General features: G+C 36.9%; 1 protein-coding gene across 5 annotated transcripts in view; it reads left to right on the top strand.

Annotated features, from left to right (window-relative positions):
• SIPA1L2 (signal induced proliferation associated 1 like 2) overlaps positions 1–27,377 on the top strand; it is a 144,435-nt gene that overhangs the window by 34,097 nt on the left and 82,961 nt on the right. For all 5 annotated transcript variants that reach the window (XR_014850834.1, XM_085055481.1, XM_085055479.1 and 2 more), the window contains exons 3-4: positions 19,340–21,043; positions 27,205–27,338. Coding sequence is in view for 4 of the 5 variants with exons in the window: in XM_085055481.1 (XP_084911607.1) it covers positions 19,582–21,043; positions 27,205–27,338 (1,596 nt within the window). In the remaining variant the exon portion in view is untranslated. The remainder of the gene's footprint in view (positions 1–19,339; positions 21,044–27,204; positions 27,339–27,377) is intronic.

The following is a 27,377-nucleotide window of genomic DNA, read 5'->3' as shown; positions in this document are numbered from 1 at the left end:
GTTGCTCTATCATAGGATTATTACCACTTTAAGGAGTTGTTGGGATTGACATTTTGTGTAGCTAAAAAGTAAAAGGCTATTTTTTAATTTATCTTTCGCTTTCCTTTTTTTTTTTTTGGGGGGGGGTGTTAGCAGAGTGTCTCTTTACAGAAGTAATTGTGAAAATATAAAAATTGACAAACTGCATACTGAAATTATGTTGTAATTGACAAATGTGTTTAATTAAGAAAGGTGATTTTTGCCTTGAACCCCCATGTTTGTATTCCTGTTGCCCTTGTATTTTTTTGTTATTAAGTTCACACAGGAAACTAAAACAGAATTCTCCATTGTTTTGAATGTGTGTGTATACTATGAGGTTGTGTGCATAGCTTCTAAACTGTGTACTAAAGTAATTATTTCATTGCTGGAAGCTTCAGGTTTCCTGGTTTCTCATCTCTTTTCTTTGTGAATATCAAGGTGAAATGGATGATGTAGTATTAATGTTTCACTCCTCTGGTTGATTTGAAATTATTTTGGGGTTTGGGTTTTTTTTTTGTTTTCGTCTTTTACTGTAGTGCTGAGTGAAAAAAAACCCTTAACTAAACTGGGTTGGGTTATATATTTATTTATTTATTTTAGATTTCTTTTGTGAGAAAAATCAGTCCGTCATACTAACCCCTCAGTGCTGGCCATATGATCAATGGGTAGGTGATGAGGTGGAGAGAAACACTGATAAGAAAATAGTAATTTTAGTTAGAATGCATTAATGGTGCTTAATTTAATTTTCCAATCCTATTAGAAATAATTTATTTAGAAATTCTCTTTATAGTTAATTCACTTTTTTTCTTCTACTTTTCCCCACCTTCTTCCAACTCTGTGCCTCGAATGTTAACATATAGCTTAGGTTTTCTAACTGGTGGATTTAGTTTTTTTAATTATTCTTGTTGACTTCTAAGTGTCAGTTTAGACTAGAATATACTTAATCTCCTTTCAACCCTTGATAGCCATGCTAATTTGCATGCAGACAGCAACCCCCATTTCCTAGACTCAGTTGTTACCACCTTGATGCTCTGTCCTTTTTACATAGTGTATTTCCGTGAAGTGTTCACCCCAGAAACTGCCCAACTGTGTTGGGTATACTGCTTAGTGAAGATTTTACTAAAATCCTCCTTTACTTGTCTTCTCCAGTTACCAGAAGCAGAGCTAAGCAGTGATGTTTCTCTATTTATGTTAAAATTACAGAATGTTGTCGAATTCTCTTGTTTCACAGAACTAGAAAGATGTAGCCTCTGGAAAGAGGCATTAGTGGTATCCCATACCTTCTGTGAAGGCTATCTGTATGATGGATTGGGGGTGAGTGGTTGGAAGGTTTTATTAAGCACTTTTAGTTTGTGTTCCCTTATAAAAAATGCCTTTACAAAAGCAGGACAGAAGTGTCTGTATGTATTCTGTGGATGAATCTTTGTAGTGTATCATTCATACTTGCTTTATTCCATAATGTACATGCTACCTTCTTTATTCAATTGTTATGAAATCTGCTTTTTAATTGAATCAGAAGACATCTGGTTTTGGTACTGATTCATGTTTAAAAAAACTTTTGGTTGACCACATATGTGGTTTGTCAAGTGGTACTCATTCCTTCTCTGGAAGCAAACATTTCCAGTAAAGTGCCTTCTTTCTGTCCCTTGCCCAGACTCAGGATCTGCTTCTGTTGTCTTGTCCATAATTACTAGATGTTCATTATAGCTAGAGCTGTGAAGATTTTTTTGGTTTTCCTTTTATGTGAATAATTTGGTTTCTAAGTGTTTCTGTATTTGGTGAGGGTGGAGGATGCAAACTTTCCTCTAAGATGCCTCCCTATGTCGTGCTAGCCAGTTGCTTGGTAGTTTCCGTATTTCACTGGCGCGTTGATTGCTGAGGTTCTATTTTGTAGGTTTGCTGCAACAAGATTTAATGTACTTCCCTGTATTAAACAGAGAAGTGAGAGCCTATTTCTTACTGGAATCTAAATGATATTGCAACAAAACAGGAATACGTGGTTAAAAATGTTACTTAGAAAGTAAGCTGTATACTGAACAGACTCTTTTTTAAATTAATAAAATAACTTTTTTTCTAAAAACAAAAATCAAACACCCCTCCCACAAAAAAAGGCAAACCAGCCAACCCACAAACAAAAAAACACAACACAAAACCCAACCTGAACAGTACCAAAACAAATCAAACTCACTTTTATCTGAGTATTTCAGGGTAGGAAGATGTTTTCTGTGTTGTACTGTGTAGAAGTATTGAATATTTTTTTCTGTATTTGTAGTTTGGTTCTACAGTTTCCACAAAGCTGCTTTTCTCCAGTAGACTCAGAATTTTTATGTTAATGTGTACTCTTTCCCCAGTTACTTCACACTGTCACTGGGGCTCTGTAGAGTTCACTGGAAATAATGCCTGTCTTGTTTAGCTTAAGCACAATATGCTACTATAGTAGTTTCACCCAACTTTTTTTTTATGTGCAAAGCAGTTTGCATCATGCATTGAATTCTGTCACATTCGAATGTAGAGCCATTGTGTGTAGAAGAACAATTAATTGTATATCTGCAAATTGAATTCAATTTTTTGTGTCTTTGTTTAAAAATGTGCTTTTTTTCTAACTTAGTTATGAATGTTGCTGATATCTCCTTGAAAAATTAGGTTGATTAAAATTTATTTAAAATTAAGAGATTCAGCAAATATGCCTGTCGTGGTTTGACCCTGGCTAAATGTCAGGCACCTATGACCTCTGCTCTCTCTCTTCTCTCTCCTGCTGCAGCTGTGCAGAAGAGATGAAGAAAAAATAAACTTAAATACACACTGGACTCATGAGTTGAGATAAGATGCTGGTGGGAGGGCACATTGAAAAAGGGAAAAACAGGGTGAAAACTTAAAGTTGCAAAGTGATTTATTGACTTAACAGAGTCGGAGGATAAATGAGAAGTAAAAATAAGCTCTTAAGACACTGTTCCTTTGCTCACCCCCTCCCTCCTTCCAACCAGCAACACAGACAGGGGGCAGGGTGAGAGGGGTTCTCTGGTCAGTCCATCAGGGAGAGGGGTTCTCTACTTAGCCGGGGGTCCCTCCCACAAGAGACATTCCTCTGGGAACTTCTTTGGCGTGGGTCCAATCTCATGAGCAACATCCCACCCGAATTCTGCTGCAACATGAGTTCTTTTGTCCATAAGGTGCTGTGCAGATTCTCCTGAGCCGAGGCCAGGCTGCTTCCATGCCAGGAGCAAGGAAAAGGCCTTTCTCTCATTTGCAAGGGTTTTGTAGCTTTAACTCTTTCAATGAGACCAAACTGGATCACAGCTCTCTCCAGGCATCCATCTGCTCCTCTGGAGTCGGCTATGGGTGAATTTCTGCGTCCTTGTGGACTCCATGGGCTGCAGGGGGACCTCCTGCTCCCCCCATGGCCTTCACCACGGCTAGCAGAGGATTTTCAGCTCCGGCGCCTGGAGCATCTCCTCCCCCACCTTCTTCACTGACCTTGGTGTCTCCATGCTGTTCTCCCTTCACATATTTTTACCTCCTCCTCCTCCTCCTCCTCTAGTTAAAAAGAAGTGTGTGCTCACATTGTTTTGATTTCTTCTTAAATATATTTTCACAGAGGCATAACTAGTACCTCTAATTGGCCCAGGCTTGGCTGGCAGCATGTCCATCACCTTCAGAGCCATCAGAGATTGGCTCTGCTGGAGTTGGTGAAAAACTTCCAGAACTTTCACTCAGGACACACAGGAGCTATCTTTGTGCCACTCCCCACCCCAGCAAAAACTGGACTAGGAAAAACCAACACATGAACACCAGGGGTATGTCTTTTCCCAACCCTTCAGACACTTCTTCAGGCCTGCCACAACAGCTTTTGAGGGGTTTAAATTTCTCTTAGGTGCTAAAGATACTCTGCTGATATTTGGGCTAAGCAAAACCAACACAACTCCTTAGAGTTATAACTTGTTTGAGAGCCAAGTATAAAAAAAGCTTTTACATCAAGACGCTTTCTCCAGCCTTTATTGGGAGCAGGGGGAAATATAGTGACAAAGGCTGAAGAAAAAGCTGAGGCACTTAATGCTGCCTTTGCCTCAGTCGTTAATAGCAAGACCAGCTGTTCTTTGGATACCCTGAAGAACAGAGTGAAGCTTGGAGACAGAGATGGGGAGCACAATGAAGCTCTTGTAGTCCAAGGGGAAATGGTCACACAGTTTTCCAGGAAGATGTGGCAAAATAATGTGGTATTTCCATTTTATCTGCAAGATGAGTTCTGGCATTCATGAAGTAGTTTGACCAAGAACTGGTATTTCAGCTCTTCTTGATACAAGTGCTTTTGGTTTTCTTTCCTCATATATATTCCCTTTGTTTGAATGATTTCATGGCTTTGATGCATATCTTTGAAGTTTTTAAGTCGCAACCTGTGTTTAAACTCAAATATTATTTTAACAGTTTCAAGTAGCTTTAATGAGTTTATGAAGTATTTAATTATTAGGTTTTTTTTAAAGCAAAGTCTATATATTTCTGTTGTATTTACTGTAAAAATAATAGCTGAAAAGTGAAATAGATTATTAAAAAATAATTCTGGTTTAAAAAAGTGTGATATAATACCACAAAGGCTACTATATATTCTGTTTGCCTTTTTATGGTCTTGTCTTAGTTTATTTATACTAAAAATACATAATTTGTTTTCTTTAAGATCTTATTTGTTTGCTTGCTTTTGTAATTGACAGGGTTGATGACAGGGTGTTCTCTGAAGGGCTTTGTTCCTTGGAATCCTCTCTAGGCTATTGTTTGAACTAGATAATGTACTGACTTTAGGAACATATTGAAGTACATATTTGTTTTGCCTTGGTTTTGACAGGATGTGGAGGAATGGATTATCACCTAAGAGTAACACATGGTATTAACTGTTGAGTGTAGGTACAGACCTTTCTTATTCAGAGGAAAAAAAAGCATTTAAATAGTCATACAGCTTAGTGAACATTTAAATAGAAATCCCATAGCTTTCCTAGTCTGCTGGAAAGGATAAAGGAAACCAAGGTAACTGATACTAGTACTGTTGTACAGTGATTGACTGACTTGGATACCAAAAAGATGTATCTTGGAAAGGATACTTTAGGAAGATACTAATGAGAAGGGAAAATATTGAGATAAAGGAAGTGGCAGTAGAGGAGCAATAGTGATATCAAAGAGGACAAAACATTCAGAGAGGAAATGAACAGTGAAATGTCAGAATTAAATAGAACTTGAAGTGAGTATTTCTAGATAAGAAGGCTATAGCACAGGCATGCTTTTAAAGTCAGCTGAACTTAAATGCTGTGTTGGAAAGCTGGACTTTTGTCAGACCAGTAGGCCTTGGAAAAGACAAGGAAAAGGATATTTATAAATGAGGAAGAAATGGGCTTGGGTGAAGACAATGATATAGGATGTTTCTTTTCCTTTCATGATGTTACAGGAATCTGAACTTGCCAGGGCCAAAGAGATTACTCCTTGATAACAGACTATTTTGAACAAGGGTTTTGATTAGTTCTGAGGTTTTTTTGGTTGGTTTTAGGCATTAGTGAGCAGAAACCAATTGATTTGGGTGGAAAACAGAAAGAAGATAGTGTGGGAGTTTTTGACTGGTGATTAGCAAAGCTGCTGACTTTTGCCATCTCTGTAATTGTGTGCAAATTAAATAGGTGGTTGACGACAACCACTATCCATCCTAACTTTGCCTGGCGTCTTAATTTACCTTATTGGCCTGTTTTCATTCTGACTAACTATACTTGAGTAAGAATTATCTGTGAACACTCTTTTTCCAGACCAAAGAGTGTCATGATCCTAGCGCATATTCGCTTGTGTGGTTTGTGCTCCTTGAAAGGAAGATGATATACGTGTGGATTGAGATGGAAAATATTGCATGAATTGGGTATGATTTGGTGAATATGTGGTGCCTAGTATATGGAAATAGAGAAAAGAGGAAGTGAAGGAGCACACTGGATATAAATGTGGATGGGAACCACATCATGAGAGGCAAAAAATTCCTGGTGTTATACACCAAACATGGCATGCAGATGTACACTATCCTTGAATGGAAATAAAACTGTATCCGTGCTATTTGTTTTGTGAATATAACTATGCATTAAAAAATCTTCCCAGTGAAATGGGGACAGCCTGGTTAATGGTGCTATATGCTGAAATAGAAATTCATGAGACTTTGGCATTGGGGTTTTTTTCCTCAAGACTTGGTATTTTTTTTATCCTCATATGCATTCATGGGGTTTAGAAAAGGCAGTTGAGCAGATTCTGTAGAATATTATTTAAAATCACTCACATTATGAATTGCCTTAGGTAAGGATATTTTTCTAAAAGGGTCATGCATAATGTTGACATGCATACCTGTGACCTTTTGTAAGCAATTCATAATTTGTTGACAAATATGCAGTCAGTTATAAAGGTTATTTAGGTTATAAAGAAAATAAGATTTATATGATAATGATCTGTATTTTGGGGAAAAATAATTATGGATTTTACTGGTAAGTAGTTGAGTATGTATGGGGAAGGAGAGGGAATGCCATTCAGATAGTTTATATGTCAAATGTGTAACTTCTTTTGTAATCTAATATGAGCTTTCTAGGAGTCAGAAACACAGTGAATGTGATTGTTCCTTTCTAAATCTGGATTTTGAAATAAATCTGTAGTTTCTATAATGCAAATATGCTGCAAAAAAGAGAGAGATATGCACTGACAGCAAGTAAAAACACAGTTCCAGAAATGTGTGGTCTGTATAAATGATATACAGTTTGTTGGCTGACCCAAAACTTTGTGCTAAATCAAAGCCAATAATGAAATTCAGAAGCAGATTTTTTACAATGCCTACACTGCATTACTATGCCTGTGTGTGAACACTTTGGATCAGTTAATTATACCCTCCTATTTGAATGTTTTCATTTACATAAGGAGCAGGACTTGATAAATCAAATACAAAATTCAGTGTCTGATTTATTGGATGGGGTGTTATGTAATCAGAATTTTAAAAGCACAAGTTAAAAGAAAATTTGCCATATAAAAGCAAACCATTCCCAATGAATATGAATTTAAAATTAACATTCGCCATGCTTCCCAAAAGTGGACCACAGTTATGTTTTTCGTGGTTCCTAATGGTGCTGCTTCTTAGTGTGCTCAGAGATCTATTTAAAGGTAAATTACTGATTAATAAATTACTGAACATTTCAGTAAGTCACCTTAAAGCAAGACTTCTCCTTCAAAAATATTTGCCTTTTAGCTCTTTATCATAAGGCAGCAAAATTAGGAAGATGGTGGCATGCTTATGGAGGCTTATAGTTAAGAATCAAGAAAGGCTTATAGACATTTTCTCTAGTGTATCTCTAACATAAAGGAATACAACACTGAATTCCTTAACCCCAGTCATGATGATGACTTTGTCTGGAAAATGCATAAATACAACAAGGAGTCTTCTTTCCAATCTAGAAAAATGTGATCTTGCCTCTCTGACTCAGAATATTGAAAGATGTGTTTCCCCACTGTACTTTTGGTGACAGTTTGGGTTTTTCTTTTTTTTCTGTTTAAATTGTGTATGTATAGCATATTTTCTCAGCAGGACAACTCCAGAAAGTTCTCTGCCATGTACTTTAATGCAGTAAACTAAGCAAAACTGTAGAGCAATGATTACGCTATCTTCCTGTTTGGGGTGGGTTTGGTTGTTTTTTGTGTTTTGTTGTTGTTTTTTTTAATTTAAGGGGGGAGCAGAAGGAGATATTCCATAAAGTTGACATAAAACTTTAACAAAATTATTTTCAATTATAGCCCTCTTAAGTCTCATTGAGAACAAGAGTTTTAGCTTAACAGCAATTTGTTTCTAGATAGGATATCAAATGATCACTGAACAGATGGCAGTGACATTTTATTGCTGTCAAGTTGTGCCAAATTTGAGTGGACTGATGAAAAATGTAGAACAATATTCTGCTAACAACTCCCTCACTCCAGCTACTGTTCTTCTTTTTATATCTAGAATTATGTGAAAAGATTTTATTCATTGGAAAAAGAACTGTTACTCTACAGAGCTGTGGAACAAGCAGCCTAGCAAGTGGCTGTATCAGAGAGGGACTTGTTTGTCCAAGCTCTATGGTTCAGTGCCAGGTGGTCCAGGCCCAATTGCATGCGCTTGAAAATGTCACAAGTTTCCAAGGTATTTGATAACTGCCAAAATACCTAATGTATATTGTTAATGTTATTAAGCCTGTTGTCCAAATTTACAGTGTAAAATTAAGAATAAAATTGTTTTTATGTAGGAAGACTGTATGAATCAGGTGCATTATGGCCACCATAGGTTTTCAACGTGTTTTCTTTCTAGATGGAATTCCTGCTCTTTTGTTTCAGAGAGAAAGGACAGAAAAAAGTGAAATCTCTGTTCTCAAAATATACCTTTTAAAAAAGATCTTGATGCACAGTGATGTGAAGTGACACTTCAGAGCTCTACAGTGATGCAGAAGTGCCTAGAAACTAGTTGCTGACATCTGAAACTGCAGATCCTCAGTCAGCTTGAAGCTAAGGTTCCAAAAACTGGCGAGTAATATTATCAGTTTGTGCTACCTCACAATTCCTGCCAGTTGATAAAGAGTCAAGGTCAGACTAAAGCAGTTTCCATAAAAAAACAATAAAGACTTATGCTCATGTTTCCTTTTTCTTTAAAACTTATTTTACTTTAATCAACCACTTCCTTCATTACTCCTAAAAATAATTCAGAACTGTGATGTCAGAGCCACTCTACTGCCAAATGACATGGCCAAAAACCTATTCCTATTACTTTCTTGAAAACATAAGAAAGAGAAACAAAGCTAATATTTCCATTTTTCCTTAGAATGTATTTGTGTACTTTCTTCCTGGTGAATAGCTAAGATCCCTTAACTAGTACATTAGAATGTTTTGAGTTGTTATAAGCAGTGTTTTTCTGTTGTCACAGGCAGTGGTTTTGGGTGTTTTTTATTGCTGTGAACTTTTGCAATGGGAGAGGTTATTCAAATTCTCCTTTGCTTTTAGCAAGGAAGTGCACCCAAGCACTTTTTTTCCCCTAGAAGTGAACTAACTTGAACTTCTAAAACTGCATTTATCCACTTTCTGATTCCCTCTTGACCCAGATTTTGCAACATGTTAGCTTTGTGTGACCCTTCCTAATAGAAAGACTTAAATAGAAACTGACGAACTTGAGTATCATCATAGTGTTATTACAGGAAAACTCACAAAGACCATGGACATATCTTTGATTTTTGAGGGTAAATAAGAGGACAAATATAAACAAAATATATGTTTTCAAATGTTTCCCGTATCTAATTTTAATAATTACATTTTCTCTCAAATTTCTATGTACAACAGGAAATTGGATTAAATAGTATATTCAACAAAATATTGTAATGTTGTAGGCACTGAGTATTAGTTTCCTAGCCATGTGTTCTCTAGTACCAAAGGTTTTATACAGCTAATGGACATTTGAAAGGCTATCTGGAAAAAATATATATTTTTTACATACAGTTTAAATGCAAAAATCTGGTTATTTTGAGTCAGCAAGGTCTGATGTAAGTATATAGAAACCTGTTGGATGACATACCCACTTCCCATGAACATAAGCAGAATGTTCACCCTTTTATCACTTAGAGTTTAGAGTCCTTACATTTTATACCACTGAAACCCCTTTGCAATGCCTGTTCCCACTGGGTAATAAGTCTTCCTGGTGGTAATATGTCAAAACAGAAGATATTTGGAATGAAACAGAGTTTTCAAGCTGTTGTGTGGCTGTGACTAAAATCCATGCACCCTCTTTGATTGTCTCATTTGTCAATGAATGTACTGATTGTACTTTTGCTTTAGGGAGGTTGTTTCTTTCTTCTTCAAAAAATTAGATGCCTTTAAAAGCTGTACACATTGCAGCAAGAATTTCTGGTAGAAGTGGCGTTAATATTGTAAGTGGTTTGCTGTTTTGCGGAATTTGGCGATCTCTAGAGGTAGGTCCCGTTTATAGGTTTGCAAGGTCATGCCATGGAAGCCAAGTGAATGTTTAGGGCAACACATACAGTCTGACATAACCAATGGGAATGTGGCAGGCTTAATCCATGCTCCTGCCTGAGCAGCATTTTTACTGTGAAACGCAGTTGTAATGAAAATATGTAAAAGAACTTTCTTGTTCTGGCTAAAAATGGCTTTGTGCATTTCAAAAGCTTTCTTGACTAGTGTCACCATCTGCAACCTACTTCGTGGAATAGGCAGCCTCAGCTGTTTAATAGATGTATTGTTTTATCTTTTCACTGAGTGGATGAAAAAGCTTTATTTTGGGCCTCACTGTACTTGACTTCTGAAAAGTGGAATTGCCTCATGAATTTTTGTGACATACTGACTCTGAAAAGGCAAAGCTTGCAATCTTGTACTCTTTCTGAACAATATATCCTTTTGCAGTACTTGACTCCTTACTCTACTTCAGTGCAGCTTCTGAACCTGCTTCCAAATTTCTACCTTGGGATGTGAAATAATAGTCAAAATGTTAGCACATCTCTACTTTCCTATCAACTTTTAATTAAAACCCATTTCTTCAGATAGCTAAGGAGGTGCCAACTCCAGTATTTTTTTTTTTTTCCAGAATAATCAAAAGAAATTGTGTGCACTGTGTGGGAACAGCCTTACATAAATATCCCAAAAGTGTCTGATAATTTCTGTAGAAAACACAGCGCTAGTGCATTCAGGCAGAAATATACCTGAACATCTTTTTCAGTCTGAATCTATCTCGATTCATGAAGTTTTAAATTTTGAAGACTGATAAGTAAGAGAATTATTAAGATAATTATGAGTAGTTATTCAACTACTTCTAATTTTTCAATCCCACCATTCCAGCTGTAGCAATTTGTTGTATATTGTAAGGACAAAAATTCTTAGAGTGTGGCTTTTTTAATGAAATGGACAAGACAATCCTTAACATTAAGTGGGTTACTTCTGATGGGTTTTTTTCTCTGGTTTTCTCTATGCCTGCTCTTGGGCAGAGTGCTTTTCAATTGGAATTTCAATAAGCATTTTCTGTGCTAAGCTAGAATTAGAAGAGATAATTTCTGATGTGACTAATTCTGGGAAAAGGTAGAATATATTCTTTGTTTTAAAATTATGCAATACTCTTCTAAATTGTTGAGTTGCTTTTTGTTTCTGCCGCTATTTTATAAGCACTGCATAAAAGATAGCATTTGTAGTATTTGTAAATGTTTATTAACAACGTGAAGGTAAAAACTTTGTTTTGACATGGAGCATGTGTATGTTCCTTTCTCAACATACAATATGAATATTCTCCTTTCTGTATAATCTTTTGGTAGTCGGTTTACAGATGCTGTATTTCTCTTTTGGTGTTATCCCAATGCACATACAATTGTTTGTCCTTTTTCTTATCTTTGAATGATAGGAATGGGCTGCACGAGTCCTTTATCTTTCTAAGCTTTGCATCTGACAGTGACCTGCACCACTTGTTGTTTTCCAAGTGGATTATCATAATATTTGTCATTCTGTACAGTGGGGTCATCGTATGAGGACACTGTTCCAACAGGACAAAGGAATAGTCCCTGCCTTGTGGATTATGCTATTTAAATGAGAATACATGTGTTCAAGCAGGAAGGGGCAATTCAAGACTTTTGAAAATTTCTGAGCCTGTAGACACTACTGTTTCTACTGAGGTTTCAGATGCTGTCCAGCTTGCTTGTGAAGACTACTGAAAATTACTTTTTTTATTTTTGTTGGTTTTGAGTGGAACTTGCTTCAATGCAGTGTTTCTGTATTATGACTGAAAATGAGTCATCTTTACCCTTTCAGAATAATTCGTGCTTTGTCTAATGTGAACTCCCTTAATGAATAGGTTCTACTGGCTGAGGAAAAGCACATGTCATGCAAACAGATTTTTGCTCCCTTCTTTCGAAGATCTTGAATTACACTGAATATACAAAGTATTATACAAAATTTGTGTTTATCTGCTGACTGATATTTCTTTGTATGAATGTTTGACATACCTGTACCACTATGTGTAGAAGACTCTTCATTCTCAAAGATGAAGCTAGAATTAAAATTCTGCTTCATTAGTATTTTAAGGATGCATCTATTTATGAGAAATTGTAATTACTGTGAAATGTTGGAGGAACAGGCATAAGTACCTCTAAATTCTTTAAAGTAGGGAATGTCTTAGAATCATCTGGTCTGACATTCTGGATGTCTTTTTAGTCTCTCTGTAGAAACCAGATTATTTAAAACTCAGTAAGTTGTGTTCCTTTTTGCTATTCCTACCCTTTGACACCCAGATTCTTGAGTGGAATGAATGAAGGGAGACAAAGAGAATTTGGAATATATATTTTTTTTTAAATTTCACTGATGCTAGAACTTGACTGGCAAGTATATAACTTCTATTTGCAATTATTAAAGACTGCCAAAAAATGGTAACTGTTAATAATAATAATCTATGAGGAGTTTGATGCCTTCACCCTGCATGTCTCCTTGCCCCTGGATAATAGGGGGTCAGTGCTTTTTTTGCAATCCTTCTCTGGAAAAATTCTTTGGTCTGAGACTTCCTGTTAAAATGTTCCCTTTTTACTTCATTAATGGGGGTATGTTGTAGGCTTTACTGTATTTTAAGTTTCATAATTTCATTTAAAAATAACCGAATTGAAGAAGAATGCAAATGGAAGATTCTCAGTGTGTGTCAGTGGTAGTTTTGCTATTGTTTAAGCTCCACTACTTTACATGCTTCAACCTGAGTAAGATGCAGCTTTGAATTCTGCGTAAGAGCTGTAAGAATAGGAGGATATCCAGTGGGTTCTGGAAATAGAACTAGCCTTAATGCATCTCTGTCAAATCTTGCATTAATGGAACAATAGAATATTGGTATTAATATTCTAAGAAAATGCAGTGCTAAAACACTCAATCAAAAATTTATCTAAATGTATTTTTCAGTAACAGAAGGTGATGTCTAACAAAGTTTAAAATCAATGATGGTAAGGCTATAATATAATATACAGTAATAGGTCTGTATAAAACACTGATATTCACTGAGAGATAACCTAGGTTGCTTGCTGAAAAGCTTAAGCAGTGTTTTTCAATTAAACAAAGCATGAATTGAGACAAAACATGTAGGACCAAATATTCAGGAAAAGTAATAGAAGATAAGCCAAAGGGAAGCTGCTGGAACTTTGTGATAGATATTCTTTGATATAATGAGTTATACCAAAGAAAGTGTATCTTTTGTAATGGCTTTTTTTTTTTCTTTCTCACTGAATGGATGCAGTATATTTAAAATCAAACAAAATGACTCATTGAGTTTTGTATTTAGCAATTAGAAGGTTAGATTTATTAAAATATTTTCTCTGGAAAAGCCAAGATGACAGGTGGGGGATGTTGACCACAAGATAAACAAGTCTAGCATTTTTGAAGGGTCTATTTACATCGTACATAATTATTCCTGTAGAAGGTCATGAGATTTTTCTCAGCTTGTTAGTGAAGAACAACAGCTATGGTTGGAGGGGTCTCTCCCTTAAAAGTAAAACACCTTTCACTGAACACCACCAAACAGGTGTGGAATTCAATGTTCTGTTGCATCTATGTCTCACTATTTCTATGCATCTGCCATTTTCTTTGTTGGAGAAGGGAGTATGTTTGAAGAATGGAGTATGCTTTTTTTTTAGGGCTTGGTGTTTTTTTGGTGGGGTTTTTTTTTTGTTTTGGTTTTTTTTTTTAAGTTTTTACTTTTATTTCTTTTTTACCCAAAATCTTGCACCAGTCCAAAACCAGTGCAATTCCACTGCTTTGATAAAGAAATGTGATGTTCTCATACCAACACTGAGAATTATGTAGGCTGCTGTCACTCTTAGCTATAGCTCCTTCCCTCCTACTCCCCAGGATTGTTTGTGAACACATTTGTGTAACTATGTTACTTCGACAAAGGATTTTTCAGTTTCTGCTCTGAAATTTCTCTCGCAGAGACTGTAAATGTACAGAAATACAGCATAGCTGAGGAAGTGTGCAACAAATATTCACTACACAGCAGTTCATCTGTATTCCCATTTGTCAAATTAGGGTCTTTCCATCATTCTTCTGCCTCTTGTCTACGTCTGCATATTAATCAAGTATCTGAAATATGCATATGAGAAGTAACCATTTATACTGTAGTAGTTATAGCTTTAGCTGTAAATTTGATGTACAATAATTTGAACCCTTTTTTTTTTCATGAGCTCTGCTCATGATTTGTTCATTGTATTATTTCCAATCCATTTTCCACAGCTGCAATCTGAATAAGTGGCTCAATTATAGTTAGTGTTATTCTTTAATATTCACTGAGCCCTATGGAAAACTTTGAAAGAAATATTCTATTTAAAGACAATTATGCTTAAATATCATCGTTTTCTAAAGACATTTGCATGAAAAAAGGCAGAAACATGAAGAACTCATTTTTCGTTTTCATACTACTATCTGCAGTAATATTTCTCCTATGTGACATCATAATCAACTGTCATGTGATATGATACCACAATTTAATGTGATCAGAATTTTCTGACTTGAGCACACAAACAGCATTGCTTGAAAACCAGACAGAGCTGTCACTTTGCTTCTGAAAACTGGATAGGATACTTCTTTTAGGAACCATTAAGACTAGTAAGAAATCATTAAGAAATAGATGCCATTAATAGCTGTATTAAAATATGTAATCTGAGAACATTTGCTAATGTAGTCTGATTTTTAAAACAAGCAAACAACTTTGAACTTGCATTAAAAACTTTTCTCTATTATTTTGTCATTTTTCAAAGACACCTCTTTTTTTTCTACTTGCAATCTTAGTTTTAGGAAATATCCTGTGACAGATTTGTTTAGTGAGTTATCTGTTCCAGAACCTGTAAAAATAGATGCAGCTTAGAAACCATGTTAATTTCTCCTTTGCACTCTTCCTTTTCATTGCACTTGAAACCACATGCAGAATTTTCTTGCAAACTTTAGATTCCCATGAAGTGGCTATTGTGTAGCTGCTGCTCTGCTGTACTGGCCAAATACGTAATACTACTAGCCCACTGTGTGTTTCTTTGAAGACTGGAAACTGACTGGAGGGGGACACAGAAAATGCTGCGTAGAACCAATTGAATGCAAATTAAATGTCTGATCTTCAGCTTTTGGCATATTATTCCTGTCTGTACTCCTATTTTATCAAATTGCACTTCCCATTTTTTTAAGGTTAGTAGAGCTTGAGAGTCATGGTGTATAGAATTGTCATCTTGATAAATAGTGGAGATTAATGCTTTCATCCAAATTATGCATTCTTTTTAGGATTATAACATTACATAATAATAGGGGCAGATTTCCAGCGTCTTGATCAACAAAATGATCACAGAAAGACTTCTTAAATAATTCATTTCCATCTATCAAGGCTGACATGAGGCAGCGTTACCAAACAACCTCCTTTTGACAGGATAGTCCAATAGTACAGTTCTTATTCATTGCTCTGCTACTGGCACAGGAACATTTGTGGGCATGTATCCAGGTCCCCAGGAAACTTGGAATCATTCCATGTTAAAGAACTGTAACTGTAGCTAACAAACCAGCTGCTGTATTGAGCTCAGAAGGAAGTCTTTGTAGCTGTGTGGAAGGAACTTAAGTTATTTGCATAACATCCAGCAGTCTTAGTGGGAAGGGTTGGCAGGAGCACAACAGCAGGGTAGGCATCCAGCTTTTCTTTTTTGACCTTATCTGTCACTGATTCCATTTTTCAATGCTAGGATGAGATGAAAAGAGAGGGAAGTGAAGAACTTGACCATAAGAGCTGTACAGGTCTGAAGGGTACTCGTGATCGTATTGACAGCATTCTCTATGGAAGTAATAGTTTATTAAATTCAGCTAAAAAATTGGTTTATAATAAATAGTATCAATATGTACAGTACAATATTTGTGAGTTGGTAAATTCTTACTGTGGAAAGAGAGAATCCTTAACAACAAATACAGGAGAATATAGGGCTATCCATCAGCATAAGTCAGCTGTCAGTCAGAACATGCCTCTGTACTGAGTTACAGGAATTTACAGAAAGGGTCTGTCACATGAAAAACAGGCAGATTTTTTTTTTCAATTAGGCCAATTTCAGATTAAGAAAAAAAATTAACAGTAGATCTGAAATATACTGCATCACTTCTTCAAATATTACAATTTCCAATAAAATATCAATCTGCATTTCCAAACAGGCATTTCTTTAGTCTTCTGTCACACCATCTTTACACTATAAAGAGCATGAATTCTCTATTTAAGTATTGACTTTTGCAATGTACCTCTGTTAAAATACTCAGGCCATACTTGATAAAGTATTTAAGCTACCTCCACCACCAGAGAAAAAAAAGCCTTGTTTTCCATGGCCTTCTGGCTCTCTCCTGCTGTCCACAAATACAGATGTTTGTGAGGCCAAACAGCAAATCACATTGTGGATTTGAATTGAAAATAAGTGGGGTGGTAGTTGCTCTTTTCTTCTGGCTCCCACCACCTCATCTCCAGTTTCATTTCAACTTTCATTTTGTTCCTGGTCCAATTCACTGCTTTTGCACAAATGCTTATGATAGAAAAAGGGCTAACACAAGAGAAGAAAAAATCGAATTTTTGCAGGATAGCCTTTTCTTACCTTATTTTTTTTTCTATTTTTAAAATACTAATTTTTATTTAAAAATGCATAAACTAATGACTTCTAAGAATGGTTTTTATGTAGAAAAGGGCAGGAAGGCTAGAAGATGTAATTCACCATAATTTCAAAGAAAATTAAATTAACCTTTAATAAGAAGTTAAATATCTTTCCCAGTATGTGGAATTAAATTTACTGTGTTCTCACTCTTCTGTGTTCTGGCAGAAACAGAAAAGAGGATTCAGGAGTGCTTTAGTTTTCCTTCAGAGTTTTTATTTAGCAAAGGTTTCTTCCACTTCTGTGATTGTGTAAAGAACAGTCTAAGAGATTATTAAAAAGCTGTCAGCTGTTCATGTTAATTCACACAGAACTTTCTTGTGAAACTTTGCAATATTACTTGTGCTCCAAAAACGTTGAGCATATTGACACATCTGAGAGCAGTCCTGCAAAGAGAGTCTTTGGGTTATTGGTGAATGAAAAGCTGGACATGAGCCAGCAATGTGTGCTTAAGCTTAGAAAGCCAAATACATCCTGAGCAGCATCCAAAGCAGTGTGGGCAGCAGGGTGAGGGAGGTGATTCTGCCCCTCTGCTCTGCTCTGGTGAGATCCCACCTGCAGTGCTGCATCCAGTGCTGGGGTCCCAACATGGGAGGGACGTGGAACTGTTGGAGCAAGTCCAGAGGAGGCCATGAAGATGATCAAAGGAGTGGAACATCTACTGTGAGGAAAGGCTGAGAGAGTTGGGGTTGTTCAGCCTGGAGAAGGGAAGGTTCCAAGGAAATCTAGTTCTGCCTTTCCAGTACTTAAAAGGGGCTTCCAAGAGAGATGGAGAGGGACATTTTACAGGGCATGTAGTGACTGGATGAGGATTAACTCTTTTAAACTGAAAGAGATTAGATATTAGGAAGAAATTCTTCGCTGTGAGGATGGTGAGACTCTGGCACAGGTTGCCCAGGGAAGCTGTGGATGCCCCATCCCTGGAAGTGTTCAAGGCCAGGTTGGATGTGGCTCTGAGCAACCTGGTCTAGTGGAAGGTGCTCTTGTCCTTGCCAGGGGAGTTGGAACAAGATGATCTTTAAGTCCCCCTGCAACCCAAACCATTCTATGATTCTTTGACCAATATTTTTCTTTTTGTGTAATATTTTCATAAGTCAGCGTTTAAAAATTCTACTTGCCACTTTTCAAATGCTGTTTCTCTGAACATGTCAGTTGTTTACATAATCTTTTGGACTCCTGTAAGGAACCCGAAACTTTAATTGTCTTTGCTAGCCATCAGGGAATTCATATGTAGTGAAAGTAAGCTGCAGTGATACATTGTTATTGTCAGCAATTTCTCCTACCAGTCATATAAAAACCATAGCCACTATGAGAGTCCTTAAATCTAACTTTTGTTTGTTAACTCATTATTGCATATGACTTCTAAAGTTTGCTATATCAAACACAATTTTTGTTGATTTCTGATGAGCAGAAAAAAATTGAGGTGTCACGTTTTAATTTATATTGTTCCTTCGGCCCTCATCTCATCCTTCTTCCCTGTCCTTCAAGGAGCTTTTGTCACATTAAATATAGGAAAAAAAAACACTCATTAACTCTCCTTACTACCTCATATCTTCATTGAAATCAAGGGAGGATTCATATTTCAGGCTAATTTAACCTGTCTGCTTTTATTCTCTGGTAAATACACGTTATCCTTATTTGCAGCATCTCAAAAGATCATTATGTTGGCATTTTTGTTCGAGGAATAAAATCTGAGGAAGTCTTGTGTCTTGTTTTAGTCTGCTTTTATGCAATGGATTAATGGATGCCTGCAAATGAATCTTCAAAGCATGACTCATGGTCATTCTTAAGACTGTTGAAGAATATTTTTATATCTTAACAGTTCCAATTTTGTAATCAAATTGAGACTTATCAGTAGGGCTACTGTCTTTTCTTATTTACAGAAGAAAACAGACATGTTCTTTAGCACAATAGCTGCGTTAACAGTCTGGGTTTCCAACCAGAGGAATATAATATAAAATAACAGAGACAACTGTAACTGTTTTACACAGCTAAATAGTACCTTGCACTCCAAAGAAAGGAATGTAAGTAAACCTCCCTTTGGGAAGAGAGAGGAGGAAGGAAATTAAATACAATAATTCACTGAATTAATCATAGTGGAACAATTACTTACCTTTAAAATGTTCTTTTAAATGGGGTAAAACACTTCTGTATAAGGTCCTATCTGCTCCATATATTTTGCTTACGTTTTCTACCAACCCTCCTGTGTGCATTAACCATTTCCCAGAAAGCTTGCAAAAAAGTGTCTTAGATGTTGTGTAAACAAACCCCAGTGATTAGACAGAGAATAGGCAGCTAAGTTACTGTCAGCATTGCAGGGAATGCAGAGAGAATTGTCTGTGGCTGTTCTGCCTGGCAGCACCTGGTCTGCTACTCAGTGTGCATGTACTGGGGATCGCATGAGAGAGGCAGGTTCAAGCTGATCACATCCTGAGCTATTGCATGAAAAACTGGAATTACTGCATTTGCTGGGTTTTAAGGAGTCCAAGGATAGAGAATGGTGCAAAGCAAGTCACTTTAGATCCATCCAGTTTCATGGGGTGTTATGTATATACAAGCAACAGTGGAAACTTACTGTTATTGACTATAAACATTTTAATATGCTTTCTCTCTTTTTTTTTTTTTTTAATGAACAGATTTAAGAAACTTTTCTGGATTAACACTGAGCTGAATGCATCTGAACTGAAGGAAGTATTCTGAGATTGCTCTCCTGACAGAAGCTGTGCAAAAATGGTACACTGAGTTCTCTGCCTGCACCTGTGGGAAGACTGTGACTGTACTTTTATATTGCAGTTTATTGGCCCATAAAAGACAATGTAATAACAAATGTAACAGTAAATTTATGCAATAGCAGTGGTTACACTCCCCCTCACTGGACATGAGTGATCAAAGGTCTTTGCAAGAAGATAAGCACAAGGTTAGCAGAACCTCTAAGTTCAGGGAGTCTTCAAGAAGCATGCAATCTGATGATTATTTTGCTAGAAAACTTAAAGCCTTGAACGGTAGCATGGGTCCTCCTGTTTCTTCAAATGCCTCTAGCAAAGCTGAAAATAATCAAACAAATGGTACACCAGCCGTGCCTAAAATGGGTGTTCGAGCGAGGGTATCTGAATGGCCTCCTAAAAAGGATTGCTCTAAGGAACTGAGTAAAGCTGCTTGGGAAAACAGACCTGCAGCCAGTTATGAAGGAGTTGGCTCAGTACTTCCAAATGGACAAAACGACCAAAGTGATGAACAGCAAGAAGAGCTAGAACTGGAATTTACGGAGGGAAAATATTCAATTGGAGACCTTTTTGTTCATTCACCTCAAAGGGGACTTCATCCCATAAGGCAAAGAAGCAACAGTGATGTGACAATAAGTGATATTGATGCTGAGGATGTGTTAGACCAAAATGCTGTTAACCCAAATACTGGAGCAGCTCTCCACAGAGAATATGGCAGTACTTCTTCAATTGATAGACAAGGCTTGTCTGGAGAAAATTTTTTTGCAATGCTAAGAGGATACAGAGTGGAAAATTTTGAACATAAAAGCCTTGCTCCTTTTGGATTTCCTGAGTTTTTCCACTGTGATCCTACGGTTTCTCCGAGTCTACATGCTGCGGCACAGATTTCTAGGGGAGAATTTGTCAGGATTTCTGGGTTGGATTATATGGATAGTGCCCTACTTCTTGGCCGAGACAGGGAGAAATCTTTCAAGAGGAGACTTAAATCAGAATCAGTAGAAACATCTCTGTTTAGAAAATTGCGAACAGTTAAAAGTGAGCATGAAACTTTTAAGTTTTCAACAGAGCTGGATGACAGACTTGACAGAAATGTTCGTTCTTGGAACTGTCAGAAATGTTTTGCACATTATGATGTTCAGAGCATTTTGTTTAACATAAATGAAGCAATGGCTACCAGAGTAAATGTAGGAAAAAGAAAAAATATAACCACTGGGGCTTCAGCTGCATCACAAACTCAGATGCCAGCAGGCCAGACTGGAAACTGTGAATCTCCTTTGGGAAGCAAAGAGGACCTCAATTCAAAAGAGAATTTAGATGCTGATGAGGGTGATGGGAAAAGCAATGATTTAGTACTGAGTTGCCCTTACTTCAGGAATGAAACTGGTGGGGAAGGAGATAGACGGATTGCACTTTCTAGGGCGAATTCAGCATCATTTTCTTCAGGTGAAAGTTGTTCTTTTGAGTCCTCTCTGAGTTCCCATTGCACAAATGCTGGTGTTTCAGTACTGGAAGTACCGAGAGAAAACCAGTCCATTCACCGAGAGAAAGTGAAGCGTTACATCATAGAACACATTGATCTTGGAGCATATTATTACCGCAAGTTCTTCTATGGAAAAGGTAAATTTTTCTAATGCAACTGTTCCGACATATCCATGCACTAGATTTAAGTAGTTTAGTAAAGATTCTTTTTTGTTTCCTTCTTCTCTAGAGGGAGATGTAGGTGTTCCAGAGGATCCTGAAATTCTTTATTGAAATAAGCCTGTTATTCTTGCTCTCTCAGGGGGATAGTCAGCAAGCAGTGGGTTATGTATAGTTATGCAATACCTGTGTGAGTTCATTAAGTGATTTAATGAAAGGTCATGTAAAATTACACATAAGCTAACTTCTCCAACCAAAACTTTCTTGATCAGCAGGAGGAAAAGGTGTCACATATATCCAGTAAATGCATTCAAAATACTCATACCCAGCGTAGAAATCATTATTTCCTAAAAGGTGACTCCAAAGGAGAAAGTTATATTATTGAGGCTTCTGACTCTCTTTTAGATTTTACTACGTTCGTGTGTGTCTTGGGGCCTTTCATACTGTATGCACACACACATACTCCTTAAATAGAGAGCTCCTGACATTATTTAGTTTTCCAACTTAAAGAACGATGTTTTACGCCTTTCTCCAAGTCTTACAACCCTTTCTTTTAGGGTGTGTTTGCTCTCCAAAAATGCCAGGATACTCCTGTCTGCAGTGTAATTATCTTGGCTTGAATCGTTATTCAGATAAAGTGTTTCCACTTTGTGATCAACTTTGACAGCCTGTATTCAGTGCTGGCTTGTGCAATGTGTATGAAATCCCTGGGAGAACCCCAAAATACCTGTCTCTGTCCTTTCTGTAATATGAATTACAGCTAGATCTTTTTGTTTTTTCCAAAAGAAAAAAAAAGTCTGTTTCTGTTTTGAAAAAACTGTTACAGCCCGATTCTTCTTGTTCTTCTTGAAATCATACTTCCTCTGCTTTCTAACTATATTTGAATATCAGGAAATAAGCACTGTACTGTTATTCCTCTCTCCTGTAACCCTTTAAAAGGGACTCAAAAGAGGATCCAGTATTGTGCTGGTCACAACAGAATAGACACTGAGAACATATTTGCTGTAAAAAACCCTGTATTTAAAAGGCAAGGAAGAGAAGAATCTGGATCAGAGATGGAAGAGAAAGAAAAAGATCCACAGCTAAGCAAGGAATGGGCAGTGGATTCACAGGTTCAGAATGTATTTCAAGCTAGACTGGTTGTAAAATATGTAAAAAGTGGTGAGGGAGTCAGAGTGCAAGAGAATGAAGGGAAACTTGTAACAAAAGGGTGGCATATTTTTTGAGGGGCAGAGAGAATGCAAGACTGGCATACACGAGAATGAAATGAAGACTGTCAATGGACAAAGGTGGTGGCAGGAGGGGCAGGGGATGGTGGGGGAAGACAAGAATTAAGCCAAATGAAAGAGGACTTGTTTGTGAAGTGCTTTTATCTTGGATGAATTACAAATGCTGAAGTGCAGAACACTTCTGTGAAGAAAAATCTCGTCAGAGAAATTATGAAAAGAAAATGCAGATCATACTCAAGGCCACTTTAAATAATATAATATAAACAAATCTAATGACCTTTCTGTAAAATTGATGTGGATGTAATTCGTTTTAATTAACTTCTGTTGTGAAATAGTTTCAGAGTTTCTCAGAGGTTTTATATCACATGGTGTAATACTAGGAAACTTGAGTTGTTACTATATGTTCTCTAGGTAGAGTTGTTCAAAACTAAATATGATGTGATGTATTTAATATCCGGTAATAAACTGTTGCCTTCTCACCTTTACAATGATGTGTAAGCCATGGCCTGCTGTGCATTATCTTTTTATAGAGCTGTGACAGAAGCTACATGACAGAAATCTGTATTTAATGGCTTTTATGATACTGCAAGTCAGGGCAAACACACTGATGAAACTAAAAACTTAATTTTTAATACCTTCTGCCTTGAGGGATCAAGTACGTAAGGAATCTCCACATTAATTCAAATTGAACGCAGTTTTCACCTAAGCAAAGCTTATTGTGCTTAGAGGAAATAATCCAGACATTTTTGTTGGGCACCAAGATGTCTTGCTGCTGGCCTGTTTTTCCATATAAGAAAAATGGACATTTATGTGCATATGGGTCTACTTGCTGCTCTTCCATGACAGTGAGCTCTCCTAGCTGATTGCTAATTGATTTGTAGATTTAATTGCACAGTTTAATTTTAGCAAAATAATGGTGGAAGGATGAAATAAAAATTTAGCCTACAATAGTTACTTGCACATAATGCCACTGATTTTCTTTGCCTTTAAGAAAATATGTATAAAAAAGAAATAGCTTTCTGAATATTTGATTTTGTTCACAGTTTTATAATTGGCACTTGTCAGCATACAAGTTTTATTTCTCTTTTAAGATGCATGGAAGAAACACCCTGGCATGTGCAGCACTAATTATTCCATTCCCTTTCAAGAAATATGAGATTTGGGATTCAGTGTTTTCTGAAATGAGTTGTAGTTTTATATTGCATATTTATAAGCTTTGTAACTATTGTTAAAATCAAATCCAAGGCAACTGATATAAAATATGTTTATTGAATATATCTTCTCAGTTTTCAGTTGGGATTTGTAAAAGCTCAAATATATTCTTTTATCTCATGGTTTTGATTATCACTGATTTGTCCTTTTCCCCTTGTGCAATTATCCTCATAATACCTCAAGACTTGTTTATTATTACCATGCTTTACATTTGAGGGATGCTTGCAACCATTTAATGTTTCTGTGTCTTTCTGCTGATATGGGATTGAAAAAGTGTCCTAGAAGAAATGTACAGGCTTAGCAAGCTATTGGTATTAACTCAGTCTTGTACAAGTAAGACCTTTGTGTTAGAAGAAATATTTATGATTATTCCTCAAAATGAGAAAGTTAAAAATGGCAAATATTTTAGCATCTCTATAGATTTCAGCTAGAAAATAGCACTTATTTTCTTCTTTTCTACCCAGCTGGTTCTTTTAAACCTACATAAATACATTTAAATGAGCTTAATGAGTTTGTACTTTTTGAAATTAAAAAAAAAGATGCCTTGAATTAAAAATGTTCTCCCCAAATCCCAGAATATCAGTAGCCATGCTATTTTTTGATTCACTTCAGCTGCCTTATTTTCCATTTCTGAAACTGTTTTTGTTTTTTTTAAATGCATGTAAATAGTGTCTTTGGTTTTGTGTCTTTCATGTTGTACAAGAAATTAGTAGGCACCTGCCAAGCTTGCATTTTTCTGCTCAGTAATACTGCAGCCAAGGAATCTAGTAACTGTGTTACTTTTCTAGATCTTCCATCAAAATGGAAAGCTCTAGACTTCTAACAGAGGAGTTTACCTTATGTCAAAGCCTGAATTATGCAGCTGTGAGAAGTTTTTATATTATCGGAAGTGTATGACCTCTGAAATTTTCTCTCTCTCTCTCCCTCTCTCTGTCCTCTCTTTAAAGTCCTGCTCCATTTGGTAAAACTGTCCATGTAGACTCAAGGTTTTAATTTAACAGTGAGAAATCCATAAAGTACATTATTTATCCATGCAGGTAGAATGCTCAGACTGAGAAAGGATGTAGTTGGTGAGCATGAGCAAATAATTTATTGTCTGTTCCCCTTTGATTCCTGGTGTTCCTTCCAAAATAAGTTGCAGTTCGCTGCTGCTCGTTTTCCTTCTACTGGGAGATGGATTGTAGCCACCTACATACTTCATAGATAGATTTTTGAAAGACTACTGGAAACCTAATTTAAATTTGATTTGAGAAATAAGACTGACATTTATGTAGAGATGACTTCATTCTTTTGTATTAATTCTGAGAGTATGGATAACTTCTAAGTGAAAGACATTTTGCAAAAAACTTCTTTACACATTTCTATAAATACATTATAAAAAAGAAGTATAAAACTGGCTCAAAAATTCTAGAAAAATGTTTTTTTTTCTTTAATCCAGAAATATTTAAGGAGAAATTAGTCAATTAATTGTTATTTAAAATAGGAGGTTGTAGCAAAAATTGTATTGGAAGACATTTCATGAGGCCATCCAGTCTAATTCCCTCTTTAAAGCTCCCTTTAAATGTGGGTTCTGAATAGGTTGCTCAAAATTGATTTCCCTTTAGCTTTTTATTATCCCTAGGGATGGGGATTTCACACTCTCCTGGCAACCTGTTTGTGCTGGATTCCCCTCACTACGAGGCTGCATGTTGTCATGGTTGCATCTTGTGCTTTCACTTGGGACCTTCAAGAGGAGTCTGTTTCTCCTTTATCCATAACCTCCCACCAGCTTGTGAGATCCTGCAGTTATTTCCCCCCTTAATCTGCTCTTCTCCAGCTGCACAAGCCCATCTCTTTTAACCATTCCTCATTTGTTACATCCTCCAGCCCTCTAAGTGTCTTCTTAGCTGTCTGCTGACCTTGTCTCACACTGTCCAAAACTGCACCCTGCTCCTTAGGTGGCCTCAAGAGTGCCAAAGAGAAAGGCATAATGTTCTCCTGAGCTGCTGGAATGCTCCTGCCCACAGTGTGGTTGCCCTCTGTCTCTGCTGGGAGGTCCTGCTGGCTGCTGAGCAGCCTGAGCTCACAGGGTTCCCAGTCCTTTTCCATAGAGCAGCTCCTGAGGCAGTTGGTTCCCATCCTGTGCTGTTGTATGAGCTTGCTCTATTCTACGTGCAGGTCTGTGTTGGTCTTCATAAGGCTTTTTCAGTCCATTTACTTGGATTGTCAAAATCAGAGTTTGTTTTAAAGTCTCAGGTTGAAAACTTCAGTGATTTAGGAGTTGCTTCACACGCAGCTCAGCTGTCACAGCTCAGCAGTAGCTGCTTCCAGGAGAAGGGAAGAGTGGGAAGTGAAGCACAGACACCCTGCAGCTGTAGGACTCTACCTGTGTGGCTCTGCCTTTGGCTGTTTTTGTTAAAACTGCAAGGATTATGCATTTCCATATCTGCCCTGTGCACATAGTCCTGATTTGTTAAAAGCCTGCTGGTTATTCCCCTTCATCTGTTGCACCCATCTTCAATCCTGACCTCCATCACATGAACTCTTCTCTTAGAGCTTGGACATAAACTTGTTGAGGATGCACTCCATTCCATAATTTAGATAATGCAAAAATCCCTATTAAAAGAATAACAGCTCCACTATCAAATTTTGATAAACCTTTAGTAACTGGCTGCTAACTGCAATTTGCATTACTGATCACAGTCCTTTGGGGCCAGCTGTCCAGCCAGTTTCCATCCACCTTGTAATTTGCATGTCCAAACCATGTCTTTTCAGTTTAGCTACACAGATGTACTGTGGGAGACCGTGAAAAGCATTGCTAAAGTACCAAGTAGGTGACATTCATTGCTCCTTCCTCATCCATTAAGCCAGTCACATCACTGTAGAAAACAACTGGATTGGTCATGCATGATTTGCATTTTTTAAATCTATGCAGGCTGTTTCCAAGCATCTTTTTGTCCTCCATGTGCCTGGAAATGTCTTCCATGAGAATTTGTTCCTTAATCTCCCTGGGAACTAAGATTTGTGTTGACTGTTCTGTGGCTTCCCAGACCCTCTTGCCTTTTTTTAAAGGTGTCTGTAACTGCTCACTGTGACTTTTCAAAGGTGGTAAAGAGGAGCCTCAACGTGGGTCCTGTTTGGTCACATGGATTTGAGTGTGTCTGGTCTCCTTGAATGGTCTCTAATGTGATCTTTCTGTCTAGCTGATAGTGCTTTACTCTTCCAGACTGGACCAGCTGGTTAAAAGATTAATTTCACTATTCATCAAACACTGAAGAGTTACTAGCCTCAGTTTTCCCTTGTTGAGGCCGAGTTGCTGCTTTGAATGTAAAGTTGTAAATAAGAATAAACCTTATTTGTTTGAAGACTCTTAACTTTTATTCAAGATTATGTGTAGATACAGTTTCTTCATACTACCTTCCTACAGCATCAAGCAAAAAGATTAATTTCATAGTAAAAAAAAGGAAAAAAAGATTTCATAGTAGCAGCAGTTGCAGTAATTTGTGCGGTGTGAGTGACCATTCCCCTTGTCAAAACTAGCATTATGTACTTGTACAGTTTAGGAGATCACAAGCCAGTGTATTTACAGATCTCATAGCTCAACTAAAAATAATCTTTTTTTCTTGCTGCAGAATTTTTTTTTTTGAAATTTGATTAACATTTTCTAGGAGACTCATACTTTACTATTTTCTTATCTCTTCATTCATTCTTCTGCAAAAGAGCATCAGAACTACTTTGGAATAGATGAAAATCTTGGACCTGTAGCAGTCAGCATCCGGAGGGAAAAGGTTGAAGATGCTAAGGAGAAAGAAGGATCTCAGTTCAACTATCGTATAGTTTTCAGGACAAGTGAGGTAATGTTTGTTCAGTAATTCTGCAAAGGAATGGAAAAC

Source organism: Lichenostomus cassidix, chromosome 3 (genome assembly GCF_008360975.1).
Source record: "Lichenostomus cassidix isolate B80296 chromosome 3, HeHo_3.0, whole genome shotgun sequence".
NCBI lineage: Eukaryota > Metazoa > Chordata > Aves > Passeriformes > Meliphagidae > Lichenostomus > Lichenostomus cassidix.
The sequence above is the reverse complement of the archived record's forward strand: the minus strand, read 5'-3'. Positions and strand labels throughout refer to the sequence as shown.